The sequence below is a fragment of the Gobio gobio genome (assembly GCF_949357685.1).
Source record: "Gobio gobio genome assembly, chromosome: 7".
Taxonomy (NCBI): Eukaryota; Metazoa; Chordata; class Actinopteri; order Cypriniformes; family Gobionidae; genus Gobio; species Gobio gobio.
In genome coordinates, this window is record NC_137103.1 from 31,954,987 (window position 1) to 31,973,883 (window position 18,897).

Genomic DNA, 18,897 nt, shown 5'->3' on the forward strand with positions numbered 1-18,897 from the left:
CTCTATAGGTATTTTTAACATGTTACTGAATTTTGACGTCTCTTTCACAAACTGATTCATTTGCAGACAGAAAAGCGGTTTCTACACATCTGCCCCTGGCCTTCTCCAGCTCTTCACCAGCTGAAGACCAGAAGCTGATGAGCACACTGGAGGAGCTCGCTGTGAAATTCAAGTGTTAATCGTTTGAGTTAGTGGCCAAATCATTCCTCACAGAGACTGTGACATTCATTCTTAATAATGGTGAGAATTGCAGAGTTGTGAGAAGGTCATGATTTCTATAAAGGCTAACCAAAACAACCATAAATGTATATTTAAAATATTTCAAACTTATTGTCTATTCTTCTGAACAAATACACTCCTGATTATTTTTTATTATACTAGTTTGAGGCAAGAAACTAATACATCCACTTCTGCTTTTTGGAATGGCAGTTTTATGCGTTTCTTGATGCCGTCTGTGGTTAACATTATTCAAGTGTGTTTTTCTACATATATTGCACACAGTTATACCTCTAACATGAATGTCAAAGATGTTTTTTTTTTTTTTTCAGCAAGGAACTAAATAATTTGCATGCTTGATGAATTGGACAACCACTGCAGCCTATAAATAGCGGATTATTTGATTCTTAAATCTAACTCTGCTGTTCCATAAAAGCCATAAAAAATTGGGCTGGCCTAGAAACTGACATCAAAACTGAACATCTGTCTGAGAATAGGAATATGAACACTACCTATAACCCGTACAAATACTATCATGAAAAAAGTTGAACAAATATCAAGTTATACAAATAAATGTGAAGATGAACGTATAAACAAATATTATAGATTTGCCCCTTAAACACCCTTTAAAATGAGTTTACAATTGACTAGCTAATTATTAACTAACACTTGCTGTATTTTTATGTCAATTTGTGGCTACTGACATGATTTTTAATAAAAGATAACAATTAATCTTTTTGTCTGAATCTTTTAGTGGAATTATTATTATTTATTTACACTTCTATTAACAATAATGAGCTGTACATTAGACATTTTCTGATTAAACCAAAATCATGTTTATGATGAGCTAGCTGTTGAGATTCAACCACAGGATTTTAAATGATTCATATTTATTGGATTAAAGAGCCATTACAAACAGAAAAAGAATCTGAATATCCTGGGACAGAAATAAGGGCTTTTACTTTCCACTCCCATTATTATCACTTACATTACTGTTCAAAAGTTTGGAGTCAGTAAGATTTTAATTTTCAGAAATTAATACTTTTATTCCAAAAGAACACATTAAAATAATCAAAAGTCAAAGTAAAACCATTATTTAAAAAACGTTAAAATAAGTAAAACGTAAAAATAAAAAAAAATATATATATATATGCGCACACACACACACACACACACACATACATACATACATACATACATACATACATACATACATACAGTGAGGAAAATAAGTATTTGAACACCCTGCTATTTTGCAAGTTCTCCCACGTAGAAATCATGGAGGGGTCTGAAATTGTCATCATAGGTGCATGTCCACTGTGAGACATGTAAAAAAAAAATCCAGAAATCACAATGTATGATTTTTTAAGTATTTGTATGATACAGCTGCAAATAAGTATTTGAACACCTGAGAAAATCAATGTTAATATTTGGTACAGTAGCCTTTGTTTGCAATTACAGAGGTCAAACGTTTCCTTTAGTTTTTCACCAGGTTTGCACACACTGCAGGAGGGATTTTGGCCCACTTCTCCACACAGATCTTCTCTAGATCAGTCAGGTTTCTGGCCTGTCGCTGAGAAACACGGAGTTTGAGCTCCCTCCAAAGATTCTCTATTGGGTTTAGGTCTGAAGACTGGCTAGGCCACGCCAGAACCTTGATATGCTTCTTACAGAGCCACTCCTTGGTTATCCTGGCTGTGTGCTTCGGGTCATTGTCATGTTGGAAGACCCAGCCTCGACCCATCTCCAATGCTCTTACTGAGGGAAGGAGGTTGTTCCCCAAAATCTCGCAATACATGGCCCCGGTCATCCTCTCCTTAGTACAGTGCAGTCGCCCTGTCCCATGTGCAGAAAAACACCCCCAAAGCATGATGCTACCACCCCCATACCTCACAGTAGGGATGGTACTCCTCATTCTTCTTCCTCCAAACACGTTTAGTGGAATTATGACCAAAAAGTTCTATTTTGGTCTCATCTGACCACATGACTTTCTCCCATGACTCCTCTGGATCATCCAAATGGTCATTGGCAAACTTAAGACGGGCCTGGACATGTGCTGGTTTAAGCAGGGGAACCTTCCGTGCCATGCATGATTTCAAACCATGACGTCTTAGTATATTACCAACAGTAACCTTGGAAACAGTGGTCCCAGCTCTTTTCAGGTCATTGACCAGCTCCTCCTGTGTAGTTCTGGGCTGATTTCTCACCTTTCTTAGGATCATTGAGACCCCACGAGGTGAGATCTTGCATGGAGCCCCAGTCCGAGGGAGATTGACAGTCATGTTTAGCTTTTTCCATTTTCTAATGATTGCTCCAACAGTGGACCTTTTTTCACCAAGCTGCTTGGCAATTTCCCCGTAGCCCTTTCCAGCCTTGTGGAGGTGTACAATTTTGTCTCTAGTGTCTTTGGACAGCTCTTTGGTCTTGGCCATGTTAGTAGTTGGATTCTTACTGATTGTATGGGGTGGACAGGTGTCTTTATGCAGCTAACGACCTCAAACAGGTGCATCTAATTTAGCATAATAAATGGAGTGGAGGTGGACATTTTAAAGGCAGACTAATAGGTCTTTGAGGGTCAGAATTCTAGCTGATAGACAGGTTTTCAAATACTTATTTGCAGCTGTATCATACAAATAAATATTTAAAATATCATACATTGTGATTTCTGGATTTTTTTTTTTTTAGATTATGTCTCTCACAGTGGACATGCACCTACGATGACAAGACCCCTCCATGATTTCTAAGTGGGAGAACTTGCAAAAGAGCAGGGTGTTCAAATACTTATTTTCCTCACTATATATATATATATATATATATATATATATACACACACACACACACACACGTTGTTATTTTGATGACATTGTATCAGTTTCCACAAAATATAATGCGACACAGACTGGAGTAATGGTTGCTGAAAATTCAGTTTTTCCGTCAAAGGAATAAATTACATTTTAAAAATATATAAAATAAAATAAATGAATCCTTGGTGAGCAGAAGAGACTTACTGACCCCAAACTACAACAGTACACTTTAAAATGAAACAGTTTTCATCATAGTCAAACGAGTCCTTTTAAAATGCTATTGTGCCATTCCTGCTTTTTCCTCCATCAATTTAATTCCATGTAACCATTCAGCTGTAGTTTTTCACATATTGTGGCTTTACAATGACCTGTTAAAAATGCTCAAATGTCCATACTGTGCTATAGGACACTCACTTTGCAAGTCACTCATTATGGAAGACTTGCTTGATTCAACATACAGCAAAAATTGTGTCTGAGGAAAGAAGTCAAATTATTGGCTAAACCACCATAATATTTTTCAGCCATTGAAAGAATGAAATACAGTGAATGTTTCTTACAGTAATGAGATGTCTATGAAACATCAGCTTTAATCAAACCAAACACAATATTACAATAAAGCATTACTGACTTTTACCCTGTATAAACAACAACATTTGAGATTATGTACATGTTTAATTCTACCATTAAATATACTGGTGTAAAAATACCAGTATAACTAAGTGCTTAGATGTAAAGAGTCAAGATTAACAGATCATGGCCAAGCATCAATAGCAGACAGTATTTTCCCCATGCCAAAACCAATGATTGATGTGCGGTAAAGGCACTTGAATATAAAAACAGTTCCAGCATGCTTTGATGCAATATCATGACGATTAATTTGTGTTTGGGATAAGACATTAGATGATGACAACATATGTTTCACAGACAACATAACACTACGTTATGGCAATATAAACAACCAGAACTAAGCAGATTTAGACTGGACAGTATTTACACGTTTGTTCCCATAACCCAAGTGCACATGCACAAATACATACAAATGCACATGCTCAGTTTAAAACATCAGTTCAGTGTCAAGATATCCTTGAGTTTTTCCACCATGAGATGAAGCTGCCCATGGGAAGTGACCTGAACTCGGAACATTCTCTATGGTTCTCTGTTCAGGTTCCGAACTGATTCTTAGTTCTTGCTTGCAGACGATACAGATGATTCTCATGATACCACTGGAGTCATGTCCCATAGCTGCATGTAAACACACCACAGATTTTAAAATGATTTTGATCTCCAGCCACAATTTGTCAAACAGTACACTCACACTCTTGTGTGAGAGCGGTGACTGACCTTGATGACTTTATCTGTACCGGAGGTGAGCAGCCATCCCCTGGTTGGTTCATACTGCATGTGTATGATGCTGTGCTTACTATCATGGAACGTTGCAGTGGGCGCCCGTCTGGACAGGAAGATTTGGGTGATTCTACCATTTAAGATACTCAAAACATTGAAGACAATCAAAACTGAACTTACTCCTCATCTGTAATGGAGTCGTGACAACTGTCACAAACCCGCACCTCAAACTCAAATCCCATGAGAGGAATCGTGGAACGTTTAGAGGAGCACTTTCCACAAACGGCCTGGCCACACTTCCTACAGTGATGCTAGGAAAGAGAGCAAAATCAAGTTGCTTCATATTATATTAAAGATTTGGCGGGATAAAGGACTGCAAACAATCATTTAACTAAACCATTTGATTTAAGAATTTTTTTTCTGAAAACAATTCTCTGCATTTGTAGTTCTAAGATAAAAATTTTTTTTTTTACTAAATTCAAAACACACTACTGCTCAAAAGTTTTGGCTCAATAAAACAGTATATAAATAAAACACAAGTATGCATTCAATTAATTTAAAGTGACAGTAAAGACATTTATAATGTTACAAAAGATGTTATTAAAAAAAATTCCTGCTTCCACAAAGATATTAAGCTTCACAACTGTTTTCAAGATTGATAATAATAAGAAATGTTTCTCGATCAGCATATTAGAATGATGTCTGAAGGATCATATGACACTGAAGACTGGAGTAATTATGCTGAAAATGCAGCTTTGCCATCACAAAAATAAATTAAATTTTAAAATATATGAAAAATTAATAATTGTATTGATATTTCACAATATTACTGTTTCCACTGTATTTTTAATGAAACATGAGCATCGCGTCAGCAGCAGTGAAGCAGGGGTTTCGGCACAGAGCCTATTTTTGCTGCGCTGCAGATGCTCAATTAAAGATAAATCACACTTTTGATGGACAAAATAAATATGATTTCACACAAAAAGTGCTAAAAATGCACAGAATAATCATGTCTAGTGTGTTTTAACAAGAACTGGAGTATGTCAGAAAAAAAATTAAGAATCTATAAAATATTTATAGATGATTTACCGATTTAAGCTTGTTTTTAATTATTCCATTTGGGTGAACGTATAGTGTTAGCCATTATAAAAAAAACTAAAGTAATTAAGCTAGCCAAAACAAATATGATACATAAACTTTCTTTTAGTGTATTATGTAACATAGACAGGTAGCCTATATAGGCTCTGGCACTACAAAAATAAAACCTGATAGAGTGCACATTTCTTTCTTTTTTGCTGTCTTGTAAACATATTGCACCGGTATGAATGAAACCACATGATCAGTGCTGTTTTATTGGTTGTGTTTGATGTTTACCATTTACATGCAAATGTTGTAACCAACACCTCCCCATGTTAACAAACTTTCAAGACTATCAAGTTTATAAATGACCAACTTCTAAAAACAAATTTAGACTAGTTGTTTTTGTAAAGAAATACTCACTTATATGATATAAGTGATCAATATATGTAGCGTTGGAGTCGCTGCTGTGACACTGTACAAACGCTTCCAGTGTGAATACTCACGGGCGTCTGTACCTGCAGTGACGGTGTAGTTACGCTGACGTGATGCTCATGCAATGTGAAACTGCCGTTAGAGACTTCCTTCAAAAATATGAGTTCTTTTTTTTAAACTGTAGTGTATATTCTATAAAAGTCTTTAGCCTTCATATAAATGTATCTTGTTTTAAAGATGTTTAGATTTTTCATTTAAGATTTTGCTGTAAAACAAGACAAAATATTATGTAATTTATACTTCTTTTTTTTTTTTTGCCATGTACAATCTATCTTTTTGTATGCAGTACCTGCCGCAGACCAATTTTCTTACTGTCCCACATCTGTTTAAAATTCCAAAAGAACGGCTGTTCACACTTCTGGCACGAGTCGCTGTCAAGCCACTCAGGGGTCTGAGATAAAGAACAGATGAGGACATGCTGAAACTATGTAAACAGACATATGTAACTAACATAAATATCACATCCTGTTGACAGAGACAATCCCTTTTGTCCTAGATGATACTTTCTAGCTCTACATCTCTCCCACCTCTTGTCGTGTGACGTCCATGTTCCAGATAACCATTCCTCCATCTGAGCCACAGGAAATGAGCTGACGAGTGTGAGGAGCGTAACACAAGCCCTGCACTTTATCACTGTCATACACACAGACACAAATATTAGGACATGACAAGCATGCTTTGTTAAGGCTCATATTTGAAATACATGACAACAATTTATCCATGTCCTACTTGTGTCCCTGCAATTCAATGGCTGTGCCCTTACGGCCTCCAATGTCCCACATGATGATCGAATGATCAGAACTTCCAGAGAATAAAACCCTTTGCACAGGATCCCAAGACAGGGCTGTAACATTGCCTGCACATGTAAACACACACAATGTTAAAATATTCAATAAGATGTTCATTTACAGTGTTCAGGCAGGGTCAGTTACAGTGCAAGTAATAGAATACTTGTTTCCATTATACAATATTGTGTGGATGCATGCATGAAGATTAGTATATTTGTGTATCCTGTGGTTATTGAAGGCTTCTTAAAAATTATGATATTTCTGTTACTCTGGCACAGTATTGTTATCCAGGCCACCAGAGGACGCCATGCACACTAGACTGACTGCAGGTAGTCATTTAAATCTTAACCCTTGGTACACTGAGGACTTGTTTGTTGGTTAATTTGCTTATTTGTACTGACCAACTGCTTTCCTTTCATGCTATGTTAATTAGGTATATTGTGAACAGCCAACCATTTATCATGTTTCTTGTTTTCATGGAACCACTTTATTCTGCTTTCTGCAGTTTATGTTTATAACTTGAAGCCCAATAAAGTATTTACTTACTTGAAGTGCTCGAAATGTTGTGTGAATCTCTACACTTAAAAAAAGCGTATGGGCTAATGGTGGAAGATTGTGCTGGCACCCGTGAAAAGTGTGTGTCTATTTGCAAAGTGCTGTTTGCGTAAGCACCTGTGTGGCCTTTAAAGGTGGTAACAAGGCTGCAGTTGTCCTGCTCCAGCTTCAGGATTGTCACTTGTCCGGAAAGATCTCCAACGAAGGCATGTCTGGTCTCCACATCAAATCTTACACAGACTGTCAAGAAGCCCAAGGTATAACATTTCGGAACCTTTCCTGAATCTCTTCTATTTACACCAATACAGTAGTGATGCACCAAAGTTTAGTTTTTTTTTCCTCCTGAAACCGAAATGAAAGTTTTCATTTAGCTGAAAACTGAAACTGAAAATAGTTTTGGTAATTCAATTTGCGTAATTGAGCTCTTTATGCTGTTCAGGGTGTTGTGTTCATGCTGATAAATTAAACCTGTCATACTAGTTTTTTGGCAACAAACTGCCTCTCGAAATTTCTGAAAAACAAATTGTATATACTGCTACTCAAGCATCATTATTATTTTATTTTTTTGTCATGGTGAACCTTTTGAAGTTTATGTGTGCATGAAATAGACACTGACACTAGTCCTCAGAGAAGCACTAATTAAATGTTTCCGTCAAATTTTGGGCAAATATTTTTGGTTGCCGAAATGTTGGTGCATCACTAGATTTCAGCACATTTATAAACATACTAGCCACATTCCTGTATTCCTACAGCATTTAATAGTTCACCCATAAATGTATATTCTGTCATCATTTACTCACCCTCCTCTTGTTTCTAAAACACCAAATATTTTGAAGAATGATGGTATATGGTTTTGGTTACCATTGATTTTTCTTCAGATGGTCAAAAAAAACATCTACATGGTACATTTCTCATGTTCCACAGATGAAAAAAAAATACAAACCATTTTGGAACGCAATGAGTGCAAGTAAATTATGATAGAATTTTCATTTTTGGGTGAACTGTCCCTTAATCTACTTATATTTGTATAAATTATACATAATTGGTGTTTTTGTTGTTGTGATTTCAAGCAGAAAAAACAAGCAACAATTTGAGGAAGCTTATTTCCTATAATAAAGCAAAAGTAAATTCAACTAAATTATCTTTCGTCAGAAGACAGCACAATCTGAAAATAGTGGAAGTGACTGACTTGCGACTTTGCTCAGATTCCATATTTTATAGAGGTTGAATAAAAACTTGTGAGATATCTCATATTGGAAGAGGCGCATGAATGGATACTGTACTCCAGAGACCCATGCTGTGGTCCTGTACGTGCCCAGCTGCTGTCCGCTCTCTGAGCAGTGCCACGTAAAGCTCTTGTCCTGACCTGTGCTTAGAACCCACTCCATCTCTAAGACGAACAGCACCACAGTCACAGCACCCTGATGAGCTAACACAAACAATATACAAAACACAATAAACAAAGCAGGAAGGGATCGCTTTACCACATTCAAAAATACAGGGAATTGTGCTCTCCCATGTAATATTAAGAAATAACACAGCAGAAAGTCCAAAGAGATTAGATGTCAGTAAAGAACCAGCACACAAAAACCACAGCACTTATTATACCTCACTCTGTGTGTATCTATATCACTAATGCTATCATTTATCTGTGTTGAGAACATCACTTAAAAGCATGTGTTTTAGCTAGCTGTTTCACAGTAATGTCATTCTAGGCCATAATGACACACTGTGATTGAGAGCTGAATGTTCAGAGTACCTACTGAATAATAGAGATGCCCTGCATATATTGCTTTCTACAGAACTGACCTGGCTACAATTATGTACATGGCTATTAAAGGAACAGTCGTCTATTGTTCTTTTGGTTGATGTTATATGAATGGAACTGGAATATGAATCATCTGCATGTTCTAGAATAACCTCCAAAAAGACCCCAAGTAATAAACTAGTCATATATACTTAAATGATAGTTTACTAAAAAATATAAGAGGATATTTTGACACAATTTTTTATATAATTATGTTTTTGTTGGTCATACATAGAAATTCAATGGGATCCACAAAAGAAAGCAAGTCATCAAGGTTTGGAACAACTTAAGTGTGAGTAAATGATGACAGAAGTGTCATTTTTGAGTAAACTATCCATTTAAGGATTAAAGTTCTGCCTTCTTCTATAAAAAAAAAGCTTATAACAGCAAGTTAATGTATGATGGTCGTGGTGAAATTAGGCCTTTTTGTAAATACAATGAAATATGAAACCCATGCCTGAGTTAATAAAATAGAAACCAAATCAGATATCTGAGACCCATTTTTTGACTCGATTTGAACTTGATTTAAAACTTCTCTAAGGGTATCAACAGAATAAAACAAGAGAAATAGAAATTTGACCTTTTCTGACTTTTCAAATCACAGGGACAGAGAGCATACAATGCTTGCACATGTTCATATGATTTATGTTAAGATAAGAAAGCAAACTTGATTGTGTGAGACTAGATTTTTTGACTCACCCTGATATGTTCGTGCAGGAGTCATCTGGTTGTAGTCCTCCGATAGGACAAACTCCTGGAAAAAGAAACTCCTGGCTTAATGAAACTAAGGAATGCATTGTAAGGTGGAAAATAATCAAAGATATTTGAAATGGAACAAAATCATCTGCTTTGCTGTTAACCGCCATCGTCGTGATCAAGATATTGAAATTGACTCAACCCCTTCCCCCTTAACGCCATCAGAAGGGCCAGGTTGAGTTAGAAAGACAAAAGAATGATTGGCCGGCTGGCCAACAGGTTTTCGCACCTTTGATACAATGGGGGAAGTTTTGTCTGATTGGTTATTTTCAAATGTCTCACGGGTTGGTCTGATTGGTCAGTTTTACAAGAGTCAGATTTGAATTTGGTGACATCAGGGAAGAGGATAAAAGAAGATTTCATCTGTAGCTCGCTCTCTTTGGTTTCTCTGGCTTTCTCTGGAGAGAGCTGTTCTTTAGCTCTCTCCCTTTCTCTCTCTCTCTCTCTCTCTCTCTCTATCTCTCTCTTTCTCTCTCTCTATCTCACAGGTAACATTCTAGGCAGAGGCCTACAGAGCATAATTAATGGTTTATGTTTTACATTTATTTGAAACGATTTTAAGTGTAACCATAACCAGAATTTGTGTTTCCTTTTAGAAGAGATTTATGTCTATGATGTAATTGACATTTTACATTTACTTGATTGTTAATAAATTGTTACATTTTGATCCTTTCTGAATTAATCTGTAATTATTAACTATCTCCAATGTGGAACGTTATAATTGTAACAAAGGGTTAAAACGGAACGATCAAATGTATGATTAACTACCAAATATAGATGACCAAACAATCGGTTGGGATTCTCTTCTAAATGCGACCACTATGATAAATGGAGTCAGATAAAGAATATTATAATCAAATCCATTCTTCCAGCTGAGACACTGAACGCGTAAGGCCTTCACCGCGGTTCGCTACCGATCATTGGAGCGAACTCATGCGGTCTTACAGCATCTTATAATCTGCTAGTGACATTTTGCTACATAGAAAACATGTGTGTTAAAAAAATACTGCAGCAGTGCCACTTATAATGTGCTTGACGATAATAAAGTTTAATACACATACCGATACTGTGCCATTTTCCAACCCAACAGAGATCCTCCTTGTCTCTGGGTTAAATGACATACATGAACAAGCCACTGCAACATAAGAAAGACAAGGAGTATGAGTATCTTCTATCCAACAAAATCCATTGATCGACATTCAACTATATACGCAAACCCTCAACTGAGAGTCAGAGACCTCTTAGTCAAAGTCTGCAATAGTTAACTAGAAAGCAAGCAAAAATGTGACATCATTGCTGAGAAATGAAACTGCTGTCTGAATGTGAACACAAGCTGAAGTTCATGCCCATACTGGTTTCACTTCACCTTTTTACGTTGATAGTAAAATTCCTGAAGTTGTGTTTGCATGTCACATAATGTTCAGATCTATGTAGCTGTTTTGGCTCTCAGAAAGCTGCCCAGGAACTGTGTTGGACTCACCAGGCATTGTGTGATAGACACTGGGCCAGTACTGACCACTGTCCCTCTTCAGCCACACACGGATTGTCCTAAAAAAATATAAACAAGCAAATAATTAAATAAATAATCTTGATTATAAACTTTCATGTATTTAGCAGACACTTTCTTACCAAAATGACATGCAATAATTACCAGGACGAACAGTTAAGTATACATGTCACTGGCTAAGATAAGTCCTAATCACCTTAATCACCAGACACAATAAGAATTCAACTTAAATTTGGTTGCCAAGTAAAAAAAAAATATATATAGCCAGGATAAGGGCTCCCAAAACCATAGGGCCTAGACAAACTGGGCAGGCCATAAGTATTATGTAAAGTTGACACATCTCTAAAACAAAACTTATGACTTTAAAATTAGAGAAGCTTTTAAAAGATTTATTAAATAACAATTGTGTAAATATATAACATTTACTGTCAAATTCAGTACTCCAGTTTAACCCCCAAGCACACATTTGGTGATCCCAATTTATAATAAATTCTATCAATGTATGCCTTTTTTGTGATTTTTGGGGTATTAATACATTTATTTACCTCTAAAACTACCATATTTTTATGTAAAATATGCTTATTTTTATGTTATATTTAATATTTCTTTAACTTCAGTTTTTTTTTAAAAACGTATCAGCAAGTCCAGAGCCAAAACCTAAAAATGTGGTGATTTTGGTGACATCTGGTGACCTACGATGGTATTAAAGAGCACCTATCATGGCATTTAAAATGTTCCAAATATTGTTTTAGAAGTCCCCAACAACAGTTTTGCATGCATGCAATGACAAAAAAGACTTTAGTTTTCTTATAATATGCATTTATTTTTACCTGTTTTGACAGCGATTCTCAAATGATTCCTTTAGTAATTCACTTTTCAAAACCCCGCCTTTACGTGACGCTAATCTGCGGTGATTGGTCCGATGACCCAGTCAGTTGTGATTGGTTTAGTCTGTGCAGATATTTTCGGAAACGGAACGCCCATCAAAGTCTTATAGTGACAGTAATTTGTTAATATGTGTCAGGAGTTATGAATATGAAAACCGCGTCTGTACCGTTTGATTGTAATATGAGCCTCAGCTGATCTCATTCATAAAAAAACTCCTCTATTCTCCTCACGAAGACTCGCGACAAATCAACATCCCTCAGGGCTTTTAGTTCAAAAGTGTGCAGATGAGGAGACATATTGATAGATTCTCATATGTCTGTGTCAAATTTCTAAACAGAGGAGTATTTTTTATTCAATACTTCCTCAAAATGGGCAGTTATAGCCTAATCATGAGCGATTGAGTCTCTTATGTGTTGTTTTCAATTCATACTGGCAGCCGGATGGCGCTCTGTGCACATGTAGTCCATGTATGGTACAGACAGACGAAGAAGAACCATGTGCCATAATAGAAGTCCATAATAAAAGCTTCCTGAGATCGCGAAACATACATTTGACGACTAATAAACACACAATCGCGACGATGTATGGTTTGTCTCCAAGCCACTTAGTCTTCAAATGCTCATCCTTGGGCAGATGAAAGAAGTTTGCTTTTGAGTGGCACTTCAGAACACAGCGTCTCGTCGCCATGATGTTTTCTAGTTTTCACTGGCGTCTTGGAGCGCAATAAGTGGGCGTATCGTATTCAAATAACTTGACAAGTTGACGTCATCTAGTCAGAGAAAAAGCTTCGGTCTTCTAACGATTCTTAAAAATGACTCCGAGTCGACTCTTACTTTTGAAAGAAAATAACTATATATACGGTGCACTGTCATATTTCAAGCTATCACAGGATGTTTTTGTTCACTTAGATCTATGTTACACACTACATGAAAGGTACATTTCAAAATTCCATGATAGGTGCTCTTTAATTATTTTTTAACGCTACAATATCAATAGCCACTAGATGGCAATAGAACTCAATGGCTGCATATGGGCTGAACTTTGTAAACCAATGTTTTAACAGCCTTTTTGTTTATTTTTTATTGCCCAGTTATTGGCTCATTTAATTCCTTTGTTTGTGTATGTGTGAGTGACCGTTTTTTATTTGACAAAAATAAAGTATTTAGTATTTGCCACATTGAGAATGTTGTATAGCAGGGGTGTCCAAAGTCGGTCCTAGAGGGCCACTGTCCCGCAGAGTTTAGCTCCAACTTGCCTCAACACACCTACCTGGAAGTTTCTAGTATGCCAAGTAAGACCCTGATTAGCTGGTACAGGTGTGTTTAATTGGGGTTGGAGCTAAACTCTGCAGGACAGTGGCCCTCCAGGAGCATGATTGGACACCCCTGTTTTATAGGCTCACTCCTTAATTTGTGTGTATGTATGATCTGCATTGTGTTGGATTTATTGATTTTTATTGGACAAATAAATAAAAAAATATGCTCTGAATTATAGTTTTTCCCATTCATTCCTATGGGTGCCCATTTTTGTTTTTTTGTTTTTTTTGGTATTGTAGAATCGAGTCAATTTTTTTTTGTGGGTGTGTTCAGGTGACAAACTTGGCTTAAAGTAGCCAAGTCTTGTAGATACTCTTTCACAATTTCCTGAGCTTGAATGGACATATTCACACAAAATTATGTCAAAATGCCCGTCTTGTCAAGTATCACCATAAACAGTAAATGATGTCTTAAATAAAGTAAACGTGAGATCAAATGGATGCGTAACAGTATATTGGATATGTGCAACTCTTAAAGTGACAGCAGCCTACTATTCCTGCTGATGTTGTGTTTATTTGTTGTCTGGCTATCACCAGACCAAGCTCAATTTAACATTGAACATTGGTCTGGGGAGTCTGCTCTGTATTTTCTACTGCACAAGAGGCGTGATAAACGAGCATAAATTAGTATTGACTGTCTTTAACTATATTTAAAATTTATATGAATTAGGCTAGTAGTTTTTGGTGTCATAACCTTTTTTTTTAAAGATTAAATGGATCAAAAAGAACTAAAACAATAACTAGGTCTATTTTATTTTATTTATTACTTTTTTATGGGGGGGCTAGTGAACATTTTGGCAGGGCAAGTAAAAATTTGAACTACTGGCCACCGGACCAGTACAACAATTCTGGAAAAAAAAAAAGTAGAAAGATTCATTATCATTGAGCCCGACATATGTTATGCTAGTAACTATATTAAATCCGTCCACCCAAAAAATCGTACAGCTTGGTTCACTGATTCCATTAAAGGGGCACTTCAGCGTTGGGAAGATGAATGTGAATTTAAACTGTCATTTATGTAGTAGAAATGTGAAATTATTTTGGTGCCTTCTAGACTGAGAAAAGACAGAAAAAATTTTTTTGTCTCAGGTGGAGGAAAGACAACAACTCTCATAATGCACTTGCTTCGCTGCCCTATGAGGCTACTCCCTACACCGCCCCCAGCTTCGTTTTGATCTTCATAATAATACAATAATTTCGTTCAGTTAGAGAATAAACACCACAATTAAAAATTTAACGTGTCTTTTCAAATAAAGTGTGAGTGAGCCGAACGAAAGTCACAGGACAAATGCAGCAGGAGTCAGATTCATTCATTCATCACGAGAGGGAAGTAAGAGCTGAGCAGAGCTGAGGTAAGTGCAGCATTCATTCTCATTCCGTCCAGTCAGACGCGTTTTCTGATCGCATATGGAAGCTAAACTTTCATAGGAATTAATTGAAAAATTGAAACACTCACTTTGCTCTGCACAGCTCTGTTATGAATGCCCGAGGCCGAGCCGAGCGCATTTACATTCTGTGCGTGAGATCTCTTCCCTGTGGGCGGGTTGAAAACATGTGGAACAGCTCCCTCTACTGGCTGTAGTTTTTAGCCTCTGGCCAAAAAATCCTCTGATGACGCAAAATGACGATATTAGTGTCATCAGAGGATTTTTTTCCAGAAATAAAATGCATTATTCTTTCGTCTCAGGGGGATATGAGGGGGGAAAGTAACATAATTAAAATATACTACGGGGTTTCTACTGATACAAAGCTTAATGCTAAATCACTGAAGTTACCCTTTAATTAATTAAAGGTGCACTATGTAACTTTTCCGTCCACTAGAGGTCGCCTGTTTTGAAAATGATGTTATGAGTTACTCGGTGCGCTCGCTCTGCGGCTGCTATGACACTTGTTTGTAAGAGTAAAGGTCCTTTCACACTGGACGCGATTTTGACGCGCGAATAATTCGCGCGATGGTTTTACTTTTTGATCAGCTGTTTGTGTAATGAATGCTTTCACACCGAACGCGAATGTGCTGCGGCGAAAAAACGAGGTTTATTTTTTCGTTTCGATGTCGATTTTTTTGAACACTCGCAGCGACAGAAAAGACTTAAACCAATCACATACAAGGAAACAAAGGTGACGAAATGTCCAGTTGATGTCACTAGCCATTCAATCAACATTAACCTTTGCCAGGTAGCATTTCTCACGAGATTACAGCTGTAGTTGTGTTTACAGCTGTACAGATGCAGCTGTGTTTGCCCACTATAAGCTACTGATATTATAATCAATAAATTGATTTTTTTTTTTTTATCTAATTGTGTCCGCGACTATGGAAAGTGAATGTGTTTCCGTCAGTACGACTGTGGCACTTAAATGTTTACATTGTGACTCAACTGGAAACACAGCAGCTCCGGATCGAGCCGTTCCTTTAGAGAGAGTGTGTGTGTGTGTGTGTGTGTGTCTCGTCAGATGCGCTGCTACCGTCTCTGTCTGGAGGAGCTCCTCAAATTGTCCCACGGACATTTGAAAGTAAGTGCGGAACCGGCCATGATAAAGTTTTAGCTCCTGTAGAAGATTAGCATATTCCCCTTCAGACTCTCTGTTCTTTAAGACTGGGTGCACCCAAAACCTTCTTCTCTGTCTTTTAAAGAAAATTAAAAGCTCGTCTCCACTGAATGATTACATGTCCGTGTTTCTCAGCTGTCGGCGCGAATGTTTTGGAATGTTGGAGCTCTGAAACGTTGCAAACTCGCGTCGCGGCTGGTGTGAATGGTTTTGACGCGAACTATTCGCACACGAAATATTTGCTTTTTCCGCTTCGTTTTTTCGTTACGCGTCCAGTGTGAAAGGGCCTTTAGGCGTTTATGCTAAATAAAAGCGGAAACCAAGGGTAACACAGATATGACGCAATTGACAGGCGACTCCCTCACACGTCCCGGTTCCTTGGTTAAAATAGCAATTTCTCACGAATTACAAATAGTTGGAAACATTTGGGATATTGTAAGTACTCAACTGACTAAAATATATAACATTTGCCTAGCGGTTTTTGGAAATGTTACATAGTGCACCTTTAATTACCCTTTTTGTTTGTTACATTGTTAGACCAGTAGGTGGCTACATGTGAATTTCTTTTTTGTGTTAATTACAAGCGAGTCGTTGAATGATTCCTTTAAAGCTACACTATGTAACTTTTCCCTCCACTAGAGGTCGCCTGTTCAAAACAAAGGCGTAGTTTGATGACGCCACGTTTGAGCGCAGAATCTTGGGACATGTGGTCTTCACCTCACAGCCAGTGGAAAACAGTCAGGATAGGACTCGGGCAGAAATCATGTTCATGGATGCGATTATTAACATTACTGTAGTCTGAAGCAGAGCAGGACCGAGTGTTGTGGAGCTGAGCAAGGCCGCAGGAGCGATTGAAGAGCGGGACTGTTATTATGGCATAGTCGCCAGCGGGACTTTTATTATGACACGGTTGCCGGCGCCACTTCCTCTTTTCCAGTTATGAGTATGAGGTAACGCAACTCTGTTAATCGTATTAGATATATCTGAGTGTGTTGAAAAGGAAGTTATGACGTTCGCTTGGCGGCTGCTATGACACTTGTTCACACTGCATTGAGAGTAAAGTGTTTCACTGAATAAAACCAGAAACCGAGGGTGACGCAGATATACACGCATAGCTCACACGTCCCGGTTCCATGGTTAAAATAGCAATTTCTCACGATTTACAAATAGTTGGAAACATTTGGGATATTCTAAGTACTCAACTTAACAAAATATATAACACTGGCCTAGTGGTTTCTGGATATTTTACTGCAAAAATCCTACATAGTTCACCTTTAAACAATTAATTAAAATATGCCCAGTCATTTACAACCTTATTGAGGATTATTTTACTATTCAAATCTGAGACTTTTCTTCACAATAATGCAGATCTATTTCTCCCAATCATTGAACTGCTTGGCTTTAAGGTACAGAAAAAAAAAACATTACAATAATAGTCTAAAGAAATTGTGAGTTTCAATAAAAGCCCTTATGTAAATTATTTAAGTATTTGTGTGTGCCCTTATGTAAGTATTTGTGTGTGGTAAATATTCTTTGTTACATATTATTAATTATTCTACTTCTTCCCCTTCTTATTGAAAACTACACTGACTATAGTTATGTTCCTCGTAGTCGTACTACACACACACACACACACACACACAGTTTCGTTCTGCAAGTTCGTTCACGAAATAAACGTCGCGTAAATGTCACTCCTAATTTCTTTGAGAGTCAAATCAGCGAATCAAATCAGCACCCAGGTCCCAGCTACTTCACATTCACAATGCTATTTTCAGTTAGTTTCTGTCAGTCAGGAAAAGGTAGTAGTCATGCGCTTCAAAAGGGACGTTTCAGTGAACAAAATCGAATCGTTCACTTAAAAGATTCATTCAAATACGCCGGTTCGTTCACGAACGATACACCACTCAGAAAAGAACCGCAGGCATATTTTACAGCAAATAGCGTTTTTGTTTTTTTTTGCATATTAAAGCCTCTTTATTAGGCTACTATACTCCATTTGTGATCCCTATGTGATAATAACTGCATATTATATATCTAGTCCACCGAATATCGTTTATTCAACCAAAACAAAAACGTCGTTACATGTCACATGTATTTTATATTGCAAGTTATGTATTATTGCGTCAGTGCAGCTTTTAGGATTACTGTATACACATGACGTGTTTTGAATATATTCTGCACTGTAATTCTAATAATTGTTTTGGGTTTCTAATCATACGCATGCTGACCTGTCTTGAGATACACTGATAACCCCGTCCTCTTTGGGAATGATCACAGCCGTGTTCACCACATCTTGGAAACCCTCGATCTTACTCAACAGGACGGGCTTTCGCGTCTGCGGACGGGGAATCTCTGCCGCCATGGCGCTGTAGTCTCTCCGTCACCTGAATCTTCCCTCGGCGGCAGCATAACACGCTGAGCGCAGGTCGATTATTAAACCTGCAGCTCGGTGAAGTGTGACGATCAGGGATGCTGCAGGTCAGCTGATTACCTCTAACAGCGTTTTCTGTTTGGTGAAACACGATCTCTATGCCATGCCATCGAAATACATGCTCGTGTTCTTCTCTCACTGCCTATGGAAGCAGACGATCCGACTTTTGAATGAATCACAGATGCTTGCGTTTGCGGTGTGCAGTGTTGACTCGGACGAATACCAAATTTGAAGAACAGGAAGTTGAACGTCATTATTTTTTTTCCATTTCATTGACATTTGTACATGAGCAGCATTGTTTAATTGTACCACATATTGTACAGCGGTGCTATTTGTTCAATGTCTGAATAATGAATTCCATCCTTTA

At 37.3% G+C, this 18,897-nt stretch overlaps 2 protein-coding genes across 4 annotated transcripts in view; one reads left to right on the top strand and one right to left on the bottom strand.

Annotated features, from left to right (window-relative positions):
* dhrs12 (dehydrogenase/reductase (SDR family) member 12) overlaps positions 1-7,268 on the top strand; it is a 14,645-nt gene extending 7,377 nt beyond the window's left edge. Inside the window, exons 10-11 of one of the 3 annotated variants that reach the window (XR_013816906.1) lie at positions 67-240; positions 6,223-7,268. Coding sequence is in view for 1 of the 3 variants with exons in the window: in XM_079821937.1 (XP_079678063.1) it covers positions 67-179 (113 nt within the window). In the remaining 2 variants the exon portion in view is untranslated. Of the gene's footprint in view, positions 1-66; positions 1,341-6,222 lie in introns of those variants that run through there. The other 2 variants (XR_013816907.1, XM_079821937.1) reach the window with 2 other exon arrangements.
* On the bottom strand, positions 3,073-18,744 carry wdfy2 (WD repeat and FYVE domain containing 2). Its single transcript, XM_079821936.1, has 12 exons — positions 18,328-18,744; positions 11,323-11,390; positions 10,904-10,977; positions 9,786-9,840; positions 8,558-8,708; positions 7,397-7,509; positions 6,666-6,792; positions 6,464-6,569; positions 6,226-6,327; positions 4,545-4,675; positions 4,362-4,470; positions 3,073-4,262 (listed from the first exon to the last, which is right to left on the bottom strand). Exons 1-12 carry the CDS (start codon positions 18,459-18,461, stop codon positions 4,233-4,235), a joined length of 1,200 nt encoding a protein of 399 aa, XP_079678062.1. The 5' UTR covers positions 18,462-18,744; the 3' UTR covers positions 3,073-4,232.
* Between the last annotated feature and the right edge of the window lie 153 nt (positions 18,745-18,897).

Bases quoted from the DNA above. Each gene is read 5' to 3' on its own strand.
- wdfy2 (XM_079821936.1), bottom strand. From the start codon at position 18,461: ATGGCGGCAGAGATTCCCCGTCCGCAGACGCGAAAGCCCGTCCTGTTG. The intron at 9,841-10,903 runs GTATGTGTATTA...TTCTTTTTCCAG, and splicing joins TGGAAAATGGCACAGTATCG to GAGTTTGTCCTATCGGAGGA. The intron at 6,328-6,463 runs GTGGGAGAGATG...TCTTTATCTCAG, and splicing joins TGGACGTCACACGACAAGAG to ACCCCTGAGTGGCTTGACAG.